Source organism: Gavia stellata, unplaced genomic scaffold (genome assembly GCF_030936135.1).
Source record: "Gavia stellata isolate bGavSte3 unplaced genomic scaffold, bGavSte3.hap2 HAP2_SCAFFOLD_59, whole genome shotgun sequence".
Lineage (NCBI taxonomy): Eukaryota > Metazoa > Chordata > Aves > Gaviiformes > Gaviidae > Gavia > Gavia stellata.
The window spans coordinates 312,180-324,981 of NW_026776859.1; the positions used below are offsets into that span (position 1 = coordinate 312,180).

At 53.8% G+C, this 12,802-nt stretch overlaps 1 protein-coding gene across 1 annotated transcript; it reads right to left on the reverse strand.

The window, feature by feature from the left end:
* Window positions 1-1,772: 1,772 nt before the first annotated feature.
* On the reverse strand, window positions 1,773-2,738 carry LOC132321344 (olfactory receptor 14A16-like). Its single transcript, XM_059834851.1, has one exon. The coding sequence runs from the start codon at window positions 2,736-2,738 to the stop codon at window positions 1,773-1,775; it is 966 nt and encodes a 321-aa protein (XP_059690834.1).
* Window positions 2,739-12,802: the final 10,064 nt, after the last annotated feature.

The following is a 12,802-nucleotide window of genomic DNA, read 5'->3' on the forward strand; positions in this document are numbered from 1 at the left end:
ATTGCAGCAGTCGTAGTGTCTCCCTGGCCTCCTCTTGCCTCTCCCAGAGGCTGGGAGACACCTCAGCCCTGAGGTGTGTTCTCCTGCTCTGCACTCGTGTGAGGTGCCCCACGGCATGGGGAATGGACACAGGGACCTTGGTTCAAAGAAGCACAGCCCAGTGCTGCATTCAGGTGGTTTCCCAGGGGACGTTACTCTCCAAGTGAAGTGACCTCGAGACACTGTCTGTCCCACACACCTCCGTGGATCCCCAAGGAATAGCTGACGGCATCTGTGCTCATTTGGGTTCCTCTCACCTCACGTACGTGATGGGCATGCTTGCATCTCATCCGAACAATGAAAACATGAACTTCTGAGCTGCTCACTCGTTGTCCCTCTGTGGAGGTACAAAGAACCTCTCTGAGCTGGGGTGAGAGGCCAGTGCTGGAAATGGTGGTTGTGAGGGGCTAGTCAGTGATGATTGCCCGGGGCAGTGACGTGGTTTAACCCCAGCTGGCAACTAAGCACCACACAGCTGCTCACTCCCTACACCTCCAGGTGGGAGAGAGTCAGAAGGGTAAAAGTAAGAAAACGGATTGGTTGAGATAAAAGAGAGTTCAACAGGTAAAGCAAAAGCCGCGCACGCAAGCAAAGCAAAACAAGGAATTCATTCACTACTTCCCATCGGCAGGCAGGTGTTCACCGTCTCCAGGTAAGCAGGGCTCTATCACACTTAACCGTTACTTGGGAAGACAAACGCCGTCACTCCAAATGTTCCCCCCTTCCTCCTTCTTCCCCGAGCTTTATATGGTATGGAATATCCCTTTGGTCAGTTGGGGTCAGCTGTCCCGGCTGTGTCCCCTCCCAACTTCTTGTGCACCCCCAGCCTACTCGCTGGTGGGGTGGGGTGAGGAGCAGAAAAGGCCGTGACGCTGTGTAAGCACTGCTCAGCAGTAACTAACACAGCCCTGCTTTATCAACACTGTTTTCAGCACAAAACAAAAACATAGCCCCATGCTAGCTACTATGAAGTAAACGAGCTCTGTCCCAGCCAAAAGCAGCGCAGGCAGCTCTCCCAGGGTGTCCAGCGAACACGGGCACAGAGCAGACCCTGCTCTGCTGGGCCCTCATGTCTGTCCCAGGAGGCCTGGCTGTCCCAGGACACTGCTGCGTGCCCCCACCCTGCACACTCACACTGTTTAGCTGTTCACTGGTGTTTTCATCTGCGGGACACTTTCTTGGGCACGTTCTTGAGCGCAGCTTTGGAAGAAGACCTAAGCCTTCAGGCAGTGCCCTCAGGAGAACCCCTTTCATGATGGAACCGCTCTTAGGGAGGCCAGCTCTGTCACAGAAGTGCCCATTGCCTGTCCCTGCCTGCGGTCACACGACTGCCACGCAGCAGGGCTGTGACCAAGCTGCCAGGGCAATCAGACCTTACACCAAACCCAAGAGATCACAAGGAGCGTGCGGAAGTGAGAAGAGAAAACCTCAGGAAGACCAAGGGCTCCCTGGCAGTGCTGCCATGCTGGGACTCTCTTCCGCTCCACCTCTGCACACAGGAATTCTCCTGCAGATATAAAAACATGTCTTGGAGGAAAGAGCTCAGAAAGCAAACTGTCAGTGCAGGGCCCTTTATTTTCTTTAAACGCAGAGGGAGAGCACGGGTCCACATTGACACAGGCACTTGGTCAGAAAAGAAAAGCAGAGAGTCAACTGGAAAGGGGATGACAAGTGAAACACCACGACCAACAACAAAAAATACAGATGACAGGCTGAGCCTGTAATGAGTCACGTTATAACTGCTGTGCAGAAGAACATGGGCAGTTTATTGCTTCAGAAATACTTCCAGTCATCAGTTTCCACAGTGCATCCTTGAGCTCCTGGTTCCTCATGCTGTAGATGAGGGGGTTCACTGCTGGAGGCACCACCGAGTACAGAACTGACACCACCAGATCCAGGGATGGGGAAGAGATGGAAGGGGGCTTCAGGTAGGCAAACATGCCGGTGCTGATAAACAGGGAGACCACGGCCAGGTGAGGGAGGCACGTGGAAAAGGCTTTGTGCCGTCCCTGCTCAGAGAGGATCCTCAGCACGGCCCTGAAGATCTGCACATAGGACAGCACGATGGAAACAAAACACCCAAATGCTAAACAGAGACTAACCACAAGAAGCCCAACTTCCCTGAGGTAGGAGTGTGAGCAGGAGAGCTTGAGGATCTGGGGGATTTCACAGAAGAACTGGTCCACAGCATTGCCCTTGCAGAGGGGTAGTGAAAATGTGTTGGCCGTGTGCAGGAGAGAATTGAGAAACCCACTGCCCCAGACAGCTGCTGCCATGTGGACACAAGCTCTGCTGCCCAGGAGGGTCCCGTAGTGCAGGGGTTTGCAGATGGCAACGTAGCGGTCATAGGCCATGACGGTGAGAAGAAAATACTCTGCTGAAGCACAGAAAAAGAAAAAAAAGACCTGTGAAGCACATCCAGAGTAGGAGATGGCCCTGGTGTCCCAGAGGGAATTGGCCATGGCTTTGGGGAGAGTGGTGGAGATGGAGCCCAGGTCGAGGAGGGAGAGGTTGAGGAGGAAGAAGTACATGGGGGTGTGGAGGCGGTGGTCACAGGCTACGGCGGTGATGATGAGGCCGTTGCCCAGGAGGGCAGCCAGGTAGATGCCCAGGAAGAGCCAGAAGTGCAAGAGCTGCAGCTCCCGCGTGTCTGCGAATGCCAGGAGGAGGAACTGGGTGGTGGAGCTGCTGTTGGACATTTTCTTCCTCTGGGCAAGGGGCACTGTGCAATAAGGAATCGACAGTGACAAGTTAGGAGAAACTTCTCAGGACAATCCCATGCCATTTCTCATAGAAATCCCTGTCCCTGAGCTGAATGAGGGACAAGTCAGTTCATTCCCCAACCCTATCAACTGAATGACATACTGCCTCACAGTTTCAAATACAACTTGGCCACGTAGTTCCCTTGAAGACACCTCCATTGAAGGACCCCAGTCAGAGTTAGAAGAGAAGCTGACTTGCACCATCATGCCAGCCCCGAGAGCAAGAGCACAACGAGCAGGTGCGGAAAAAAGGAAGGCTACTGCTGTGCTCCAAAAAAATGAAGCAGGGACAGAAAGGCAGACAGGCATGCAGGGCAGCCTTCTCCTTACCCGGCTGTGCTCTCCACCTCACAGACACATGCACACATGCATATTCATTGCAGGACCCACGTCTTTCTCTTCTGGAGGTCCAGCTGTGGAGGAGGTAACGCATGCCCTGGACTGGGGGCAGAGGCTCTTCTGGGTGGGAGAAGAGACCGGGGGTTGCTCTGGGGGAGGCACCTGCTCTGCAGGGGATGGCAGGGAGGTGCCCAAATCTTTCCTCCCATGGCGTTTCTGGTAGCAGCTCCCTCTCACTCCCGGCCCATGTCTCTGCTGCCTGGAGCTGTCCCTGCCACCCGAGCTGTTTCTCTGTGCCCTCTTCTCCTCCCAGTCGCTGCTCACAGAGCCCATCCCACCCGCTGTGAGCTCAGCTCTGCCCTGAGATACCTCCTGGCAGGGAGGCACTGCCCAAGGGCATCTCTGGGTGGGCAGGGGCTAAGAAGCAGCTCAGACAAGTGCTATCAGGAACTGGGGTCTCAGTCCCTTCTCCAGAGAAGAGAAATAAATTCATATCACCACTGCCCACCCAGCCCACCAACAGTGGGAAACTGAAAGCACAGATACCTTCCCTTTCAAGTAAATGCTGCCTCAATGTTCTTCTTCAAAAGGACGCTCTGCAAATGCCCCGAGGCTTATCTGGAGCTGTGAGAAGCCCACGCAGCGCCCTATCTACAGCAGAAGCACCCTGCCCTGATGAGGGTCACTCCTTCCACCCACAGCTTCTCCCCGCAGCGCTGTGGGGAGCTCCCCGGGCAGGCTGAGTGCTGACCATGGCAGACAGCAGCGTCCCTGCCCCAGCACACAGCCTTTACAGTCTGGACGATTAGACAAACAGATGGGCAAAACACCAGGTGGAGAATGAGGCTGAGAGCACAGTGGTGAAGGGGTCATACCCTACCTGGAGGCCAGTGGGACGTACTGGGGCATGGTGGGGCAGCAGAGGGGACTCTCCTGGGCCCTCTGCAGTGTAACACCTCTATCCATGACCCCGAGGAGGGCCATTTATTGACCAATTAATTTACCAATTGCTGTCATGGGCAAAACAGACCCCACTGGGGAAATTATGGTCTTGTTAGAAGCAGCATGACTCAGGACGACCATTGGCACACATGCTTTAAAAGCTGCACTGTTGGAGGTTCCATCCAAGGGGACCTTGACACACCTGTCATCAGCCAGGTTTTGAGCCAGCTTTACTAGATCTCCGTTGACTATAACGAGCGTGATTTCAAGAACATCCCCACATAGGGATAATTCAGGGCAGTTACTCTATTTAATTCCAATTTCAAGCCTGTAATGTTACGCGACATGCCACAGCTCTCACACACAGCTGCGTGCGGTTGGCAGTGACAGGAATAGCCCCACACAGGAAAGCCATCCCCATTCAGAGCGAGTGTGTGTCAGACTCCCCAGACAGCATTGCAGACAGATGCAGTGCCTTTGTGCAAGAGACTGATTGCCACCCCTGCAGCGTGGCAAGGTCTGTTCCTTCTCTAGCCAGTCGATGTAGGGCAGTCCAGGAATAGGAAGTTCATCACACCGGGGTCGCCACGCGTGTGCCTACGCTTCCAAACCGCTGGTTTTTCTCTCCACCAACCCTTACTCTCCCCCTGGATAATATAGTCAAGGAAGAGTTTTCCCAGTGGGCCTGTCAGCAGCACCTTGGCATTCCTGGAGATCAGCTTCACCTCTGGCAAAGGCCCTCAGGGGCAGCACAGACACCACTGACAAAAAACCCATTTCTTGCAAGGGTTGCATTGCCCAGCCTTGTTTCTCTCTGGCCTTGGCACAGCAGGGTTTGCTCACTCTCTTGGCATCCCATTTCAGCTTGATGTTTCCATCTGGGGTCCACTCCCGCACATCTCTGCTCTGAAGCAAAGCCTTTGCACAGACGGGGTCTTGGACACTTGGTACCAGCTTTCCCTAAGACAAGTCAGAGCTTGGCCTGGGGCTACACCGGAGGGGCTACAGCCCAAATGCGCACTGATGCCCTCAGCCAGGGCACAGCCAGGACGAGCTGGAGCCTGTGCTTTTGACATCCATGGAGTAACGGCCAAGGCATGGGGGGACAAGTGACACAGCTTGGGGTGCTGCAATGGATGGGCAGAGGCTGTTCAGGAGAGACAGGCTGGAAGGACCTGGGGTGGGGTTCCCTCAGAGGGAAGAAGTTTCTGGGATGTCTGGAGCGCCTCTGTGGGGCAAGGGACAAGTTGGGTGAGCCCTTGTGAGTGAGGGTCAGAGGAGGGGCCAGTGAAGGTGACATCGTGGTGGGAGACGAGGAACCCACAGTCACGGTGGGGAAGTTGGCATAGACTTTTCTAAGCACCCCAAGGAAGTCTCGGCATGTAGAAGCCTGGTCCTCACTGGGGACTTGAAGGACCCTGCCATTTTCTGGAAGAGGAACGCAGCAGCATGCAGACAGTCCAGGCAGCTTCTGGAGTGTCTTGGGAGAACGTCTTAGCACCGCTGCCAGATGGGCCAACAAGGGTCATGCCAACCTGGATCTGACACTTGCCAGCAAGGAAGAGCTGGCCAGTGAACTGAAGGTCAGCGTAAGCCTTTTCTGTCGTGACACTGAAATAGTGGGGTCCCAGCTCCCGAGGAGAGTGAGGAAGGAAAATAGGGACTGCAGATGCCGGATCTTAGAGGAGCAGACTTTGGCCTATTGTGGGGAGTTGTAGTGGGGTCTCATGGTCAGCAGCATTGAAGGGCAGCGGAGGTCCGTACAGCTGGTCTTCAAGGACAACGTCCTCCAAGCACGGAAATGGTCTATAGCAAAACTCAGTTGAAACCGGAAAGTGAATTCAAGGGCACCATAACGAGCTGTTACTACTTCAGGGACAGTGAAGGAAGAAGTACAGATAACATGGGATCACCCCTAAATTTAGTGAGAGTCGGTCTAAATAGACCTGAGATAGTTTATGTGCTCTTATCACCAGCAAGGTCTCCCAGGCCTTGGTGCCTCAAGGCAGGACTCGAGAGGAAAACAGCCATCAGTGGATAGGAACCAAATCAGTAGCTACTTGAGCAAACCCAAATGTTACCAGTCAAAAGGGACAAGATGTATAAATCTGTGTTTACATAGAGGGAGAGAAAGTGTCATTACCTTGCTGGTCCATGGCCATGGCCTGTAAAAGAATCATGAGAATTTACAGACAAGTGTCAAAGCCTTCTTACCCAATTATTACACCAAGGTCTTTCCCACATATGTTTCAACTTCTGCCTAACACCTTCCTTCAGCGGTTGATGCAGTTGCCCACACAGAGGTGGCCACTGCCTCCAAGATTCCCGGGGGTAGCTGAAGACTCCACATGCTACTGGGAAATGTGACCCAGGGCTGATGGGAGCCTTTGTGGAGCAGGAGCTGGTGGACAGGCAGGATAGGCCAAAGCATCTCAGCTGAGACAGCTCATTTCTCTCCCTTGAGAAGAAAGGGAAGCCTGGACAAGTGCACCCAAGGGCTCCAGCGTTGGAGGAGAATGAGAAATGAGTGGGTCTATATGATGCAGAGTCTACTTGAAGACACTCCTGTGACCCCGATATGTTGGCATCAGTGCAGATTTGTCTATTCAAAAGAGAGCATTTGATTCACTTTGTTCATTTGCTTCCTTCTGTGATTTCTGGGAGCTCACGGCTTCAGTGTGAGACTCGCTGTGAGTGAATATAGACGAACAGAGCGTGGGGCAGGGAGTGCTTTGGGGGTTTTTGGGATCTGTGCTTGACACAGCAATGTGTTTTTATTGGCCTAAGGGCATCCACTGTGGAAAGTGGACTCCACAGGAGGTCAGGTGGACTTCATGTACAGCAGAGGAGTGTGTTTTATTTTTTATCAAACCAAGCCTTCTTTTGGTTTTGGGTTTTGGAATAAAGAACGATTGTTCTGTATCTGCGTGCAGCTCATTCTCCAAATAAAGCAAGTGGGAGTTGGTGTCCATGGGCTGAAACATGCAGCTACTGACTGCAGTGGAGAAAGCTCCAATTTGAAGAAAGGTGCTGCGAGTCCCAGGTGGCTGATGAGAGAACTGGTGGGGTTGGAGGGAGGGACAAAGGCTGCCCATAGGGTGTCTGACATACAGGGTCTTGACTTCCATAGGTATTAGGACTCTATCAGGAGGTGTTCTGTGTCAATAAGAATTGGAGTTTGCTGACATCACTTAATGAATAAGCAGGAAAAGAATAATTGGAAAAAGAAGAAATTGTTTCTTACTGATATTGAGTATCGAAAACTTTTCACTTTGACTACACTCCGCAAACCTCTCAAATGAACCCCACAAGGACTGAGGAATTAGGGAAAGTTATGCGCAGAGCCTTGGCTTGTTAGTGAGTTTTGCATGTTAAGGAGCCCTCTGGTGCCAAGTTCCTGAACTGCAGATACTGCAGGAAGGTTGAACAAGGCTCTGGAGAAGTAAAAGTCAGCACACAGCCTCCAGGTTTCTGAGGGTGTTAGTGGGCCCCAGCGAGGGCCATCGCTGAAGAGGCCATGGAGGGAATGACCAGAAAAGGGACGATCCCTGGGGGCTGCTGAAGCAGGACCTCAGAGGCACTGGTTACAGGTGGAAAATCAAATGTGGAGGCAACTGTGAAAGGCCTTCATGCATTTCATCAAGGAACGAGTAGATGTGGCACTGTGGGACATGGTTTAGTGGGCATGTGGTGTTGGGTTGATGGTTGGACCTGCTGTTCTTACAGGTCTTTTCCAACCTTAGTGATTCTGTTATTCTGTGATCAAGCAGGATGTTCAAGCCCTGACCCCCTAGGAATGGGGATCTGTTCCATCATGGCATGCTCAGGGCTGCTGCTGGGGGCAGTGAGATGTGGGGGCATACGGTGCCGAGTGCAGGACAGCAGGAGGACTCCTCTGAGGCTCTATGGAGTGAGTGGGTGGGTGAAGAGGCAAGAAAGCGCTGGAGCTGTAGGGACCTGGTGTCCTCTTGGGGACCTCGGTGGAAGAGACAGCGGCCATAGTCGAAAGGACAAGGATTTCAGTTCATTGGGAGGTGCCAGCCCCAGCAACGGGGCCATCCCCACCACAGGCTGTCCTACACTGCCCGATGCCTCTGCCTCTTCCTTTGAAGATTTTATCCACCACCCCTGCTTGCCCACATCACTGTCACCCCATGAGGTTCCTACTGGTCCATCCCTCCAGCCTGTCTATGTCCCTTGGGATGGCCACCCTGCCCTCCAGTGTAGTGTCTGTTCTCCTCAATGTGGTCTCTGCTACAAATGTTATGAATAATCCCTCTCTCAGCTCCTCCAGGTCATCAAAAAGACGTTAAACAGGGCAGGTTGCCGGGTAGACCCCAGCAGGACCCTGCTAGCTAGATGCCTGCAGGCAGAGAACCACGCATTGACCACGTAACCTTGAGCCCACCTGTCCAGCTCGTTTTTACCCATCTATCTATCCCCCCATGCAGACCATAATATCCTAACATCAAATATTGTGGGGGATGATGGCGAAAGCCTTGCTGACCTCCAGGTAGAAGACAACCACTGCTCTCCCCCGTGCAGCAATCCTCTCCTTTCTTCAGAAAGAGCAAAGAGGCTGGCCAGGCACAATCTCCCTGGGTAAATCCCGTCACCTTCCTTTCAGACACCCAGAAAGGGGACGCGAGTGGACGTCCTCGGGGGCACAGCCTTCTGTTCCCCTGCTCATCCCTTGGGCATTTTTGAAAGGTGCGTAGAATGTACAAAGGTGCTGCCAGTCATCAGGATGTTCCCCAGTCTCCATGACCTTTCAGAGGTGATGGAGAGTTTTCTCCCTGTGACAAAGGCCAGCTCGCTCAGCTCCCTGGGATGCCGCCCCTCCAGCCCCAGTGACCAGAAAGGATTGCGCTTGCTCAAGTGACCCCTGACTTGATCCACATCCACTGCTGGTTCTTTTCCTCCAGAGTCCTGCCTCAAGGTGCAAAGGCTTGGGAGACCTTGCTGGGGAAGACTAAGGCAAAGAGGATATAGACTATCTCAGATCTGTCTACACCTGCTCTTACTAAGTTCAGCAGTGGCCACACATCGTCTTTGTTTTTTCCTAAAACTCTTTCTGGAAGGGCTAACAGCTCCACTTGATGCCCTCGAACCTCTTGCAAGGGTCCACACCAGGGAAGCTTTGGCTTCCCTAAAGCCATCCCCATTTCTAAATTTGTCCCTGAGTCCTTGCATCCACCTCCGGAATGCTTCTGTTTTTCTATGAAACTTCTTAATGAGTTCCTTCTTTAACCAAGCTGCTCTCCTGAAATGTCTGGTTGTTTTCCTGCTTAGTGGTCTGGAAACGCCTTGTGCTTTGAAGATGCTTTCCAGAAAGACCCGCTGTACGGAGCTCTGCTGCCCACGGGCTTACAACTAAAAATCCCTTGAAGAGGCTAAACTCTTCCCCCACTATTTCACGGTCACTGCAGCCCAGGCTCACACTGGTTTTCACATCCCTCATCAGCACTGCCTCTTTCGCAAGGACCAGATTCAGGCAAAGATCACCTTTGTTGGCCTGGCACCTGTGCAAAGAAGTGGTCCCAAGAGACCCCAGACACCAGCTGCACAGTCTGCATCCTGCTGTGCTCCCCTCCCAGTGAGTGTCGGGGTCATTACAGTCCCCAACAAGACCTGGGGCCATGGATCTGGAGACTTCCATGGCTTGCTTAAATAAGCCTTTCTCCTCTGCCTTCTCCTGATTGCAGGTTCTGAGGGCCTGTGGTGGAGGTGAAGCTGATCTCCAGGAAGACAAGGTGCTGCTGAAAATGTCCTTGGCTTTGGACACGCTGTGATCCAGGAACACGGTGACAATCATTCCCCTCTTCCTTGACTGTATCATCAAGGGGCTGAGCAAAGGCTTGTTGAAAGAAGCACCAAGAGAGTTTGGGAGCAGCCAAATGATTGGAGCCGCCCGTGCGATGGGCTTCCTGTTCATGCACTGCTCTGCATCGGCTGGATGAACTTGGGTCAGACCTTGCCTCACTGCAGGGCTGGGATTCAGTCGCTGGCCAACAGAGCCCGAATCTGCCGGAGATGCCACCTGGGCTTGCACAAAGGAAGCGAACCTGTCGGCAACGCTGCCTGGGGTGTCTGTCCCGCATCCCCTCTGAACGGGAATGGCTTTCCCATAGGTCCTGTGCTGTCCCTGCCAGCCACAGGCCGTTGTGCTGGAGAGCCCTGGCATCTCGTGTAGCACTCCAGGCCTGTGTGTGGCCATTGAGCAGCTGCCCTGAACCAGGTTAAGCACTGGGGGATGTCCATGAGACAACTGCCATTGCAGTCAGTGGAGATCTAGGAAATACAGCTGATGGAGAAGAGGAGAGGGACTTGGCTCCATCTGGGCAGCTGACTACCTCTGTAGGTGCTGTGGACATAAGGGAAAGGGAAGGTTTTAGTTGTCCTAACTGTAAACATCTGCTGTCATTTCCCTCTACCAAAGGAATTCCCCTCCAGGCTCCAAGACGATGCCCCCAGATGCTGCCTTGTCTCTCAGCATTGCTCCATTAGAGCTTGCACTCACCTGCACATAGCTTGGACAAGCTCCGGTGTCACCTCAGATGTCACCAGGTGTTCCCACCTGAACAACTCCCTCAATCTCCATTAACTGACATGAGAGCTGAGACAAACAGCTCACATGCAGGTGCCTTCTATGTGCACATGTGAACAGAAGCAAGAGGAATCCCACCTCCTGGGGGTTTGTGGTGTGCCTGGAGGGAGCTGAGTCCTCTTCTAGGGCCAAAACTTCAAACCCAGGATGGGATGTCTTGAATGACCCAAGTGAATCCCTTCCCTCAGCAGGGTTAGAGGAGATCCCTCCCTGTAAGTTTCTGGGTGTCCTGTCTAACGATGGGACAAGGAACGGGTATTCTCATGCCTAAGTGTGTCTCTGAAAGGAGAAATGTCACAGCTGGAAAGAAGTCTCTCTCCCAGCTGCAGGAGGGAACATGAGTGATCTCTTCAGCCTGTTTCACAGCAGGTTCCCCTGGAGCCCCAGGGACACCTGGAGGGAGCCCAGAGGGGCAGAGAAAGTGCCGCCTTGGGCTGGTCCTCTGCTGCTGAGCTGGGCTGGGCTCCTGGGATGGAGGGAGGGAGCTGATGGCAAGCGGGCAGCGCTGCAGAGAGACAGCTCTGCCCAGGAGCAGCTCCTCTGCAAAGCGCAGCAGGGCTGAGGGCACTGCCTGCAGGCACCGAGGGGAGAGGAGGGAAGTGAGAGAGAGGTTAAAGGCAGATGTGAGTGGAAAGACCTACAGAGCTCACTGGAGCAGAAATCTTCACAGCCCTTGACATGGTAAGGCTCTGGGTGCAGAACAACGCACATGAGTGTTCTGGAGGGATCTCCTAGAGCTGGCATATCCCATGGTTGGTGCAGTGGAGAGGGACAGGCTCCAGAGCAGTGATTCTGTGCCGCACCATGAGAGGGACAGGGCATGACACCTCCACTGTCTCAGGCATGGCTGCAGGGCTGTGAAGGTGGGTGTGCAGCCAGGGGTGCCCAGGGCTGTCCTTCAGAGCAGGGACCCTGTGTCCGGGGCTGTGTGCTGGGGCAGGGACACTGCTGTCTGCCAGGGTCAGCACTCAGCCTGCCCGGGGAGCTCCCCACGGCGCTGTGGGGAGAAGCTGTGGGTGGAAGGAGCAACCCTGGCAGGGCAGGGTGCTTCTGCTGTAGATAGGGCGCTGCATGGGCTGCTCACAGCTCCAGATAAGCCTCGGGGCATTTGCAGAGCGTTCTTTTGAAGAAGAACATTGAGGCAGCATTTACTTGAAAGGGAAGGTATCTGTGCTTTCAGTTTCCCACTGTTGGTGGGCTGGGTGGGCAGTGGGAGATTGGAATTTATTTCTCTTCTCTGGAGAAGGGACTGAGACCCCAGTTCCTGATAGCACTTGTCTGAGCTGCTTCTTAGCCCCTGCCCACACAGAGATGCCCTTGGGCAGTGCCTCCCTGCCAGGAGGTATCTCAGGGCAGAGCTGAGCTCACAGCGGGTGGGATGGGCTCTGTGAGCAGCAACTGGGAGGAGAAGAGGGGACAGAGAAACAGCTCGGGTGGCAGGGACAGCTCCAGGCAGCAGAGACATGGGCCGGGAGTGAGAGGGAGCTGCTACCAGAAACGCCATGGGAGGAAAGATTTGGGCACCTCCCTGCCATCCCCTGCAGAGCAGGTGCCTCCCCGAGAGCAACCCCCGGTCTCTTCTCCCGCCCAGAAGAGCCTCTGCCCCCAGTCCAGGGCATGCGTTACCTCCTCCACAGCTGGACCTCCAGAAGAGAAAGACGTGGGTCCTGCAATGAATATGCATGTGTGCATGTGTCTGTGAGGTGGAGAGCACAGCCGGGTAAGGAGAAGGCTGCCCTGCATGCCTGTCTGCCTTTCTGTCCCTGCTTCATTTTTTTGGAGCACAGCAGTAGCCTTCCTTTTTTCCGCACCTGCTCGTTGTGCTCTTGCTCTCGGGGCTGGCATGATGGTGCAAGTCAGCTTCTCTTCTAACTCTGACTGGGGTCCTTCAATGGAGGTGTCTTCAAGGGAACTACGTGACCAAGTTGTATTTGAAACTGTGAGGCAGTATGTCATTCAGTTGATAGGGTTGGGGAATGAACTGACTTGTCCCTCATTCAGCTCAGGGACAGGGATTTCTATGAGAAATGGCATGGGATTGTCCTGAGAAGTTTCTCCTAACTTGTCACTGTCGATTCCTTATTGCACAGTGCCCCTTGCCCAGAGGAAGAAA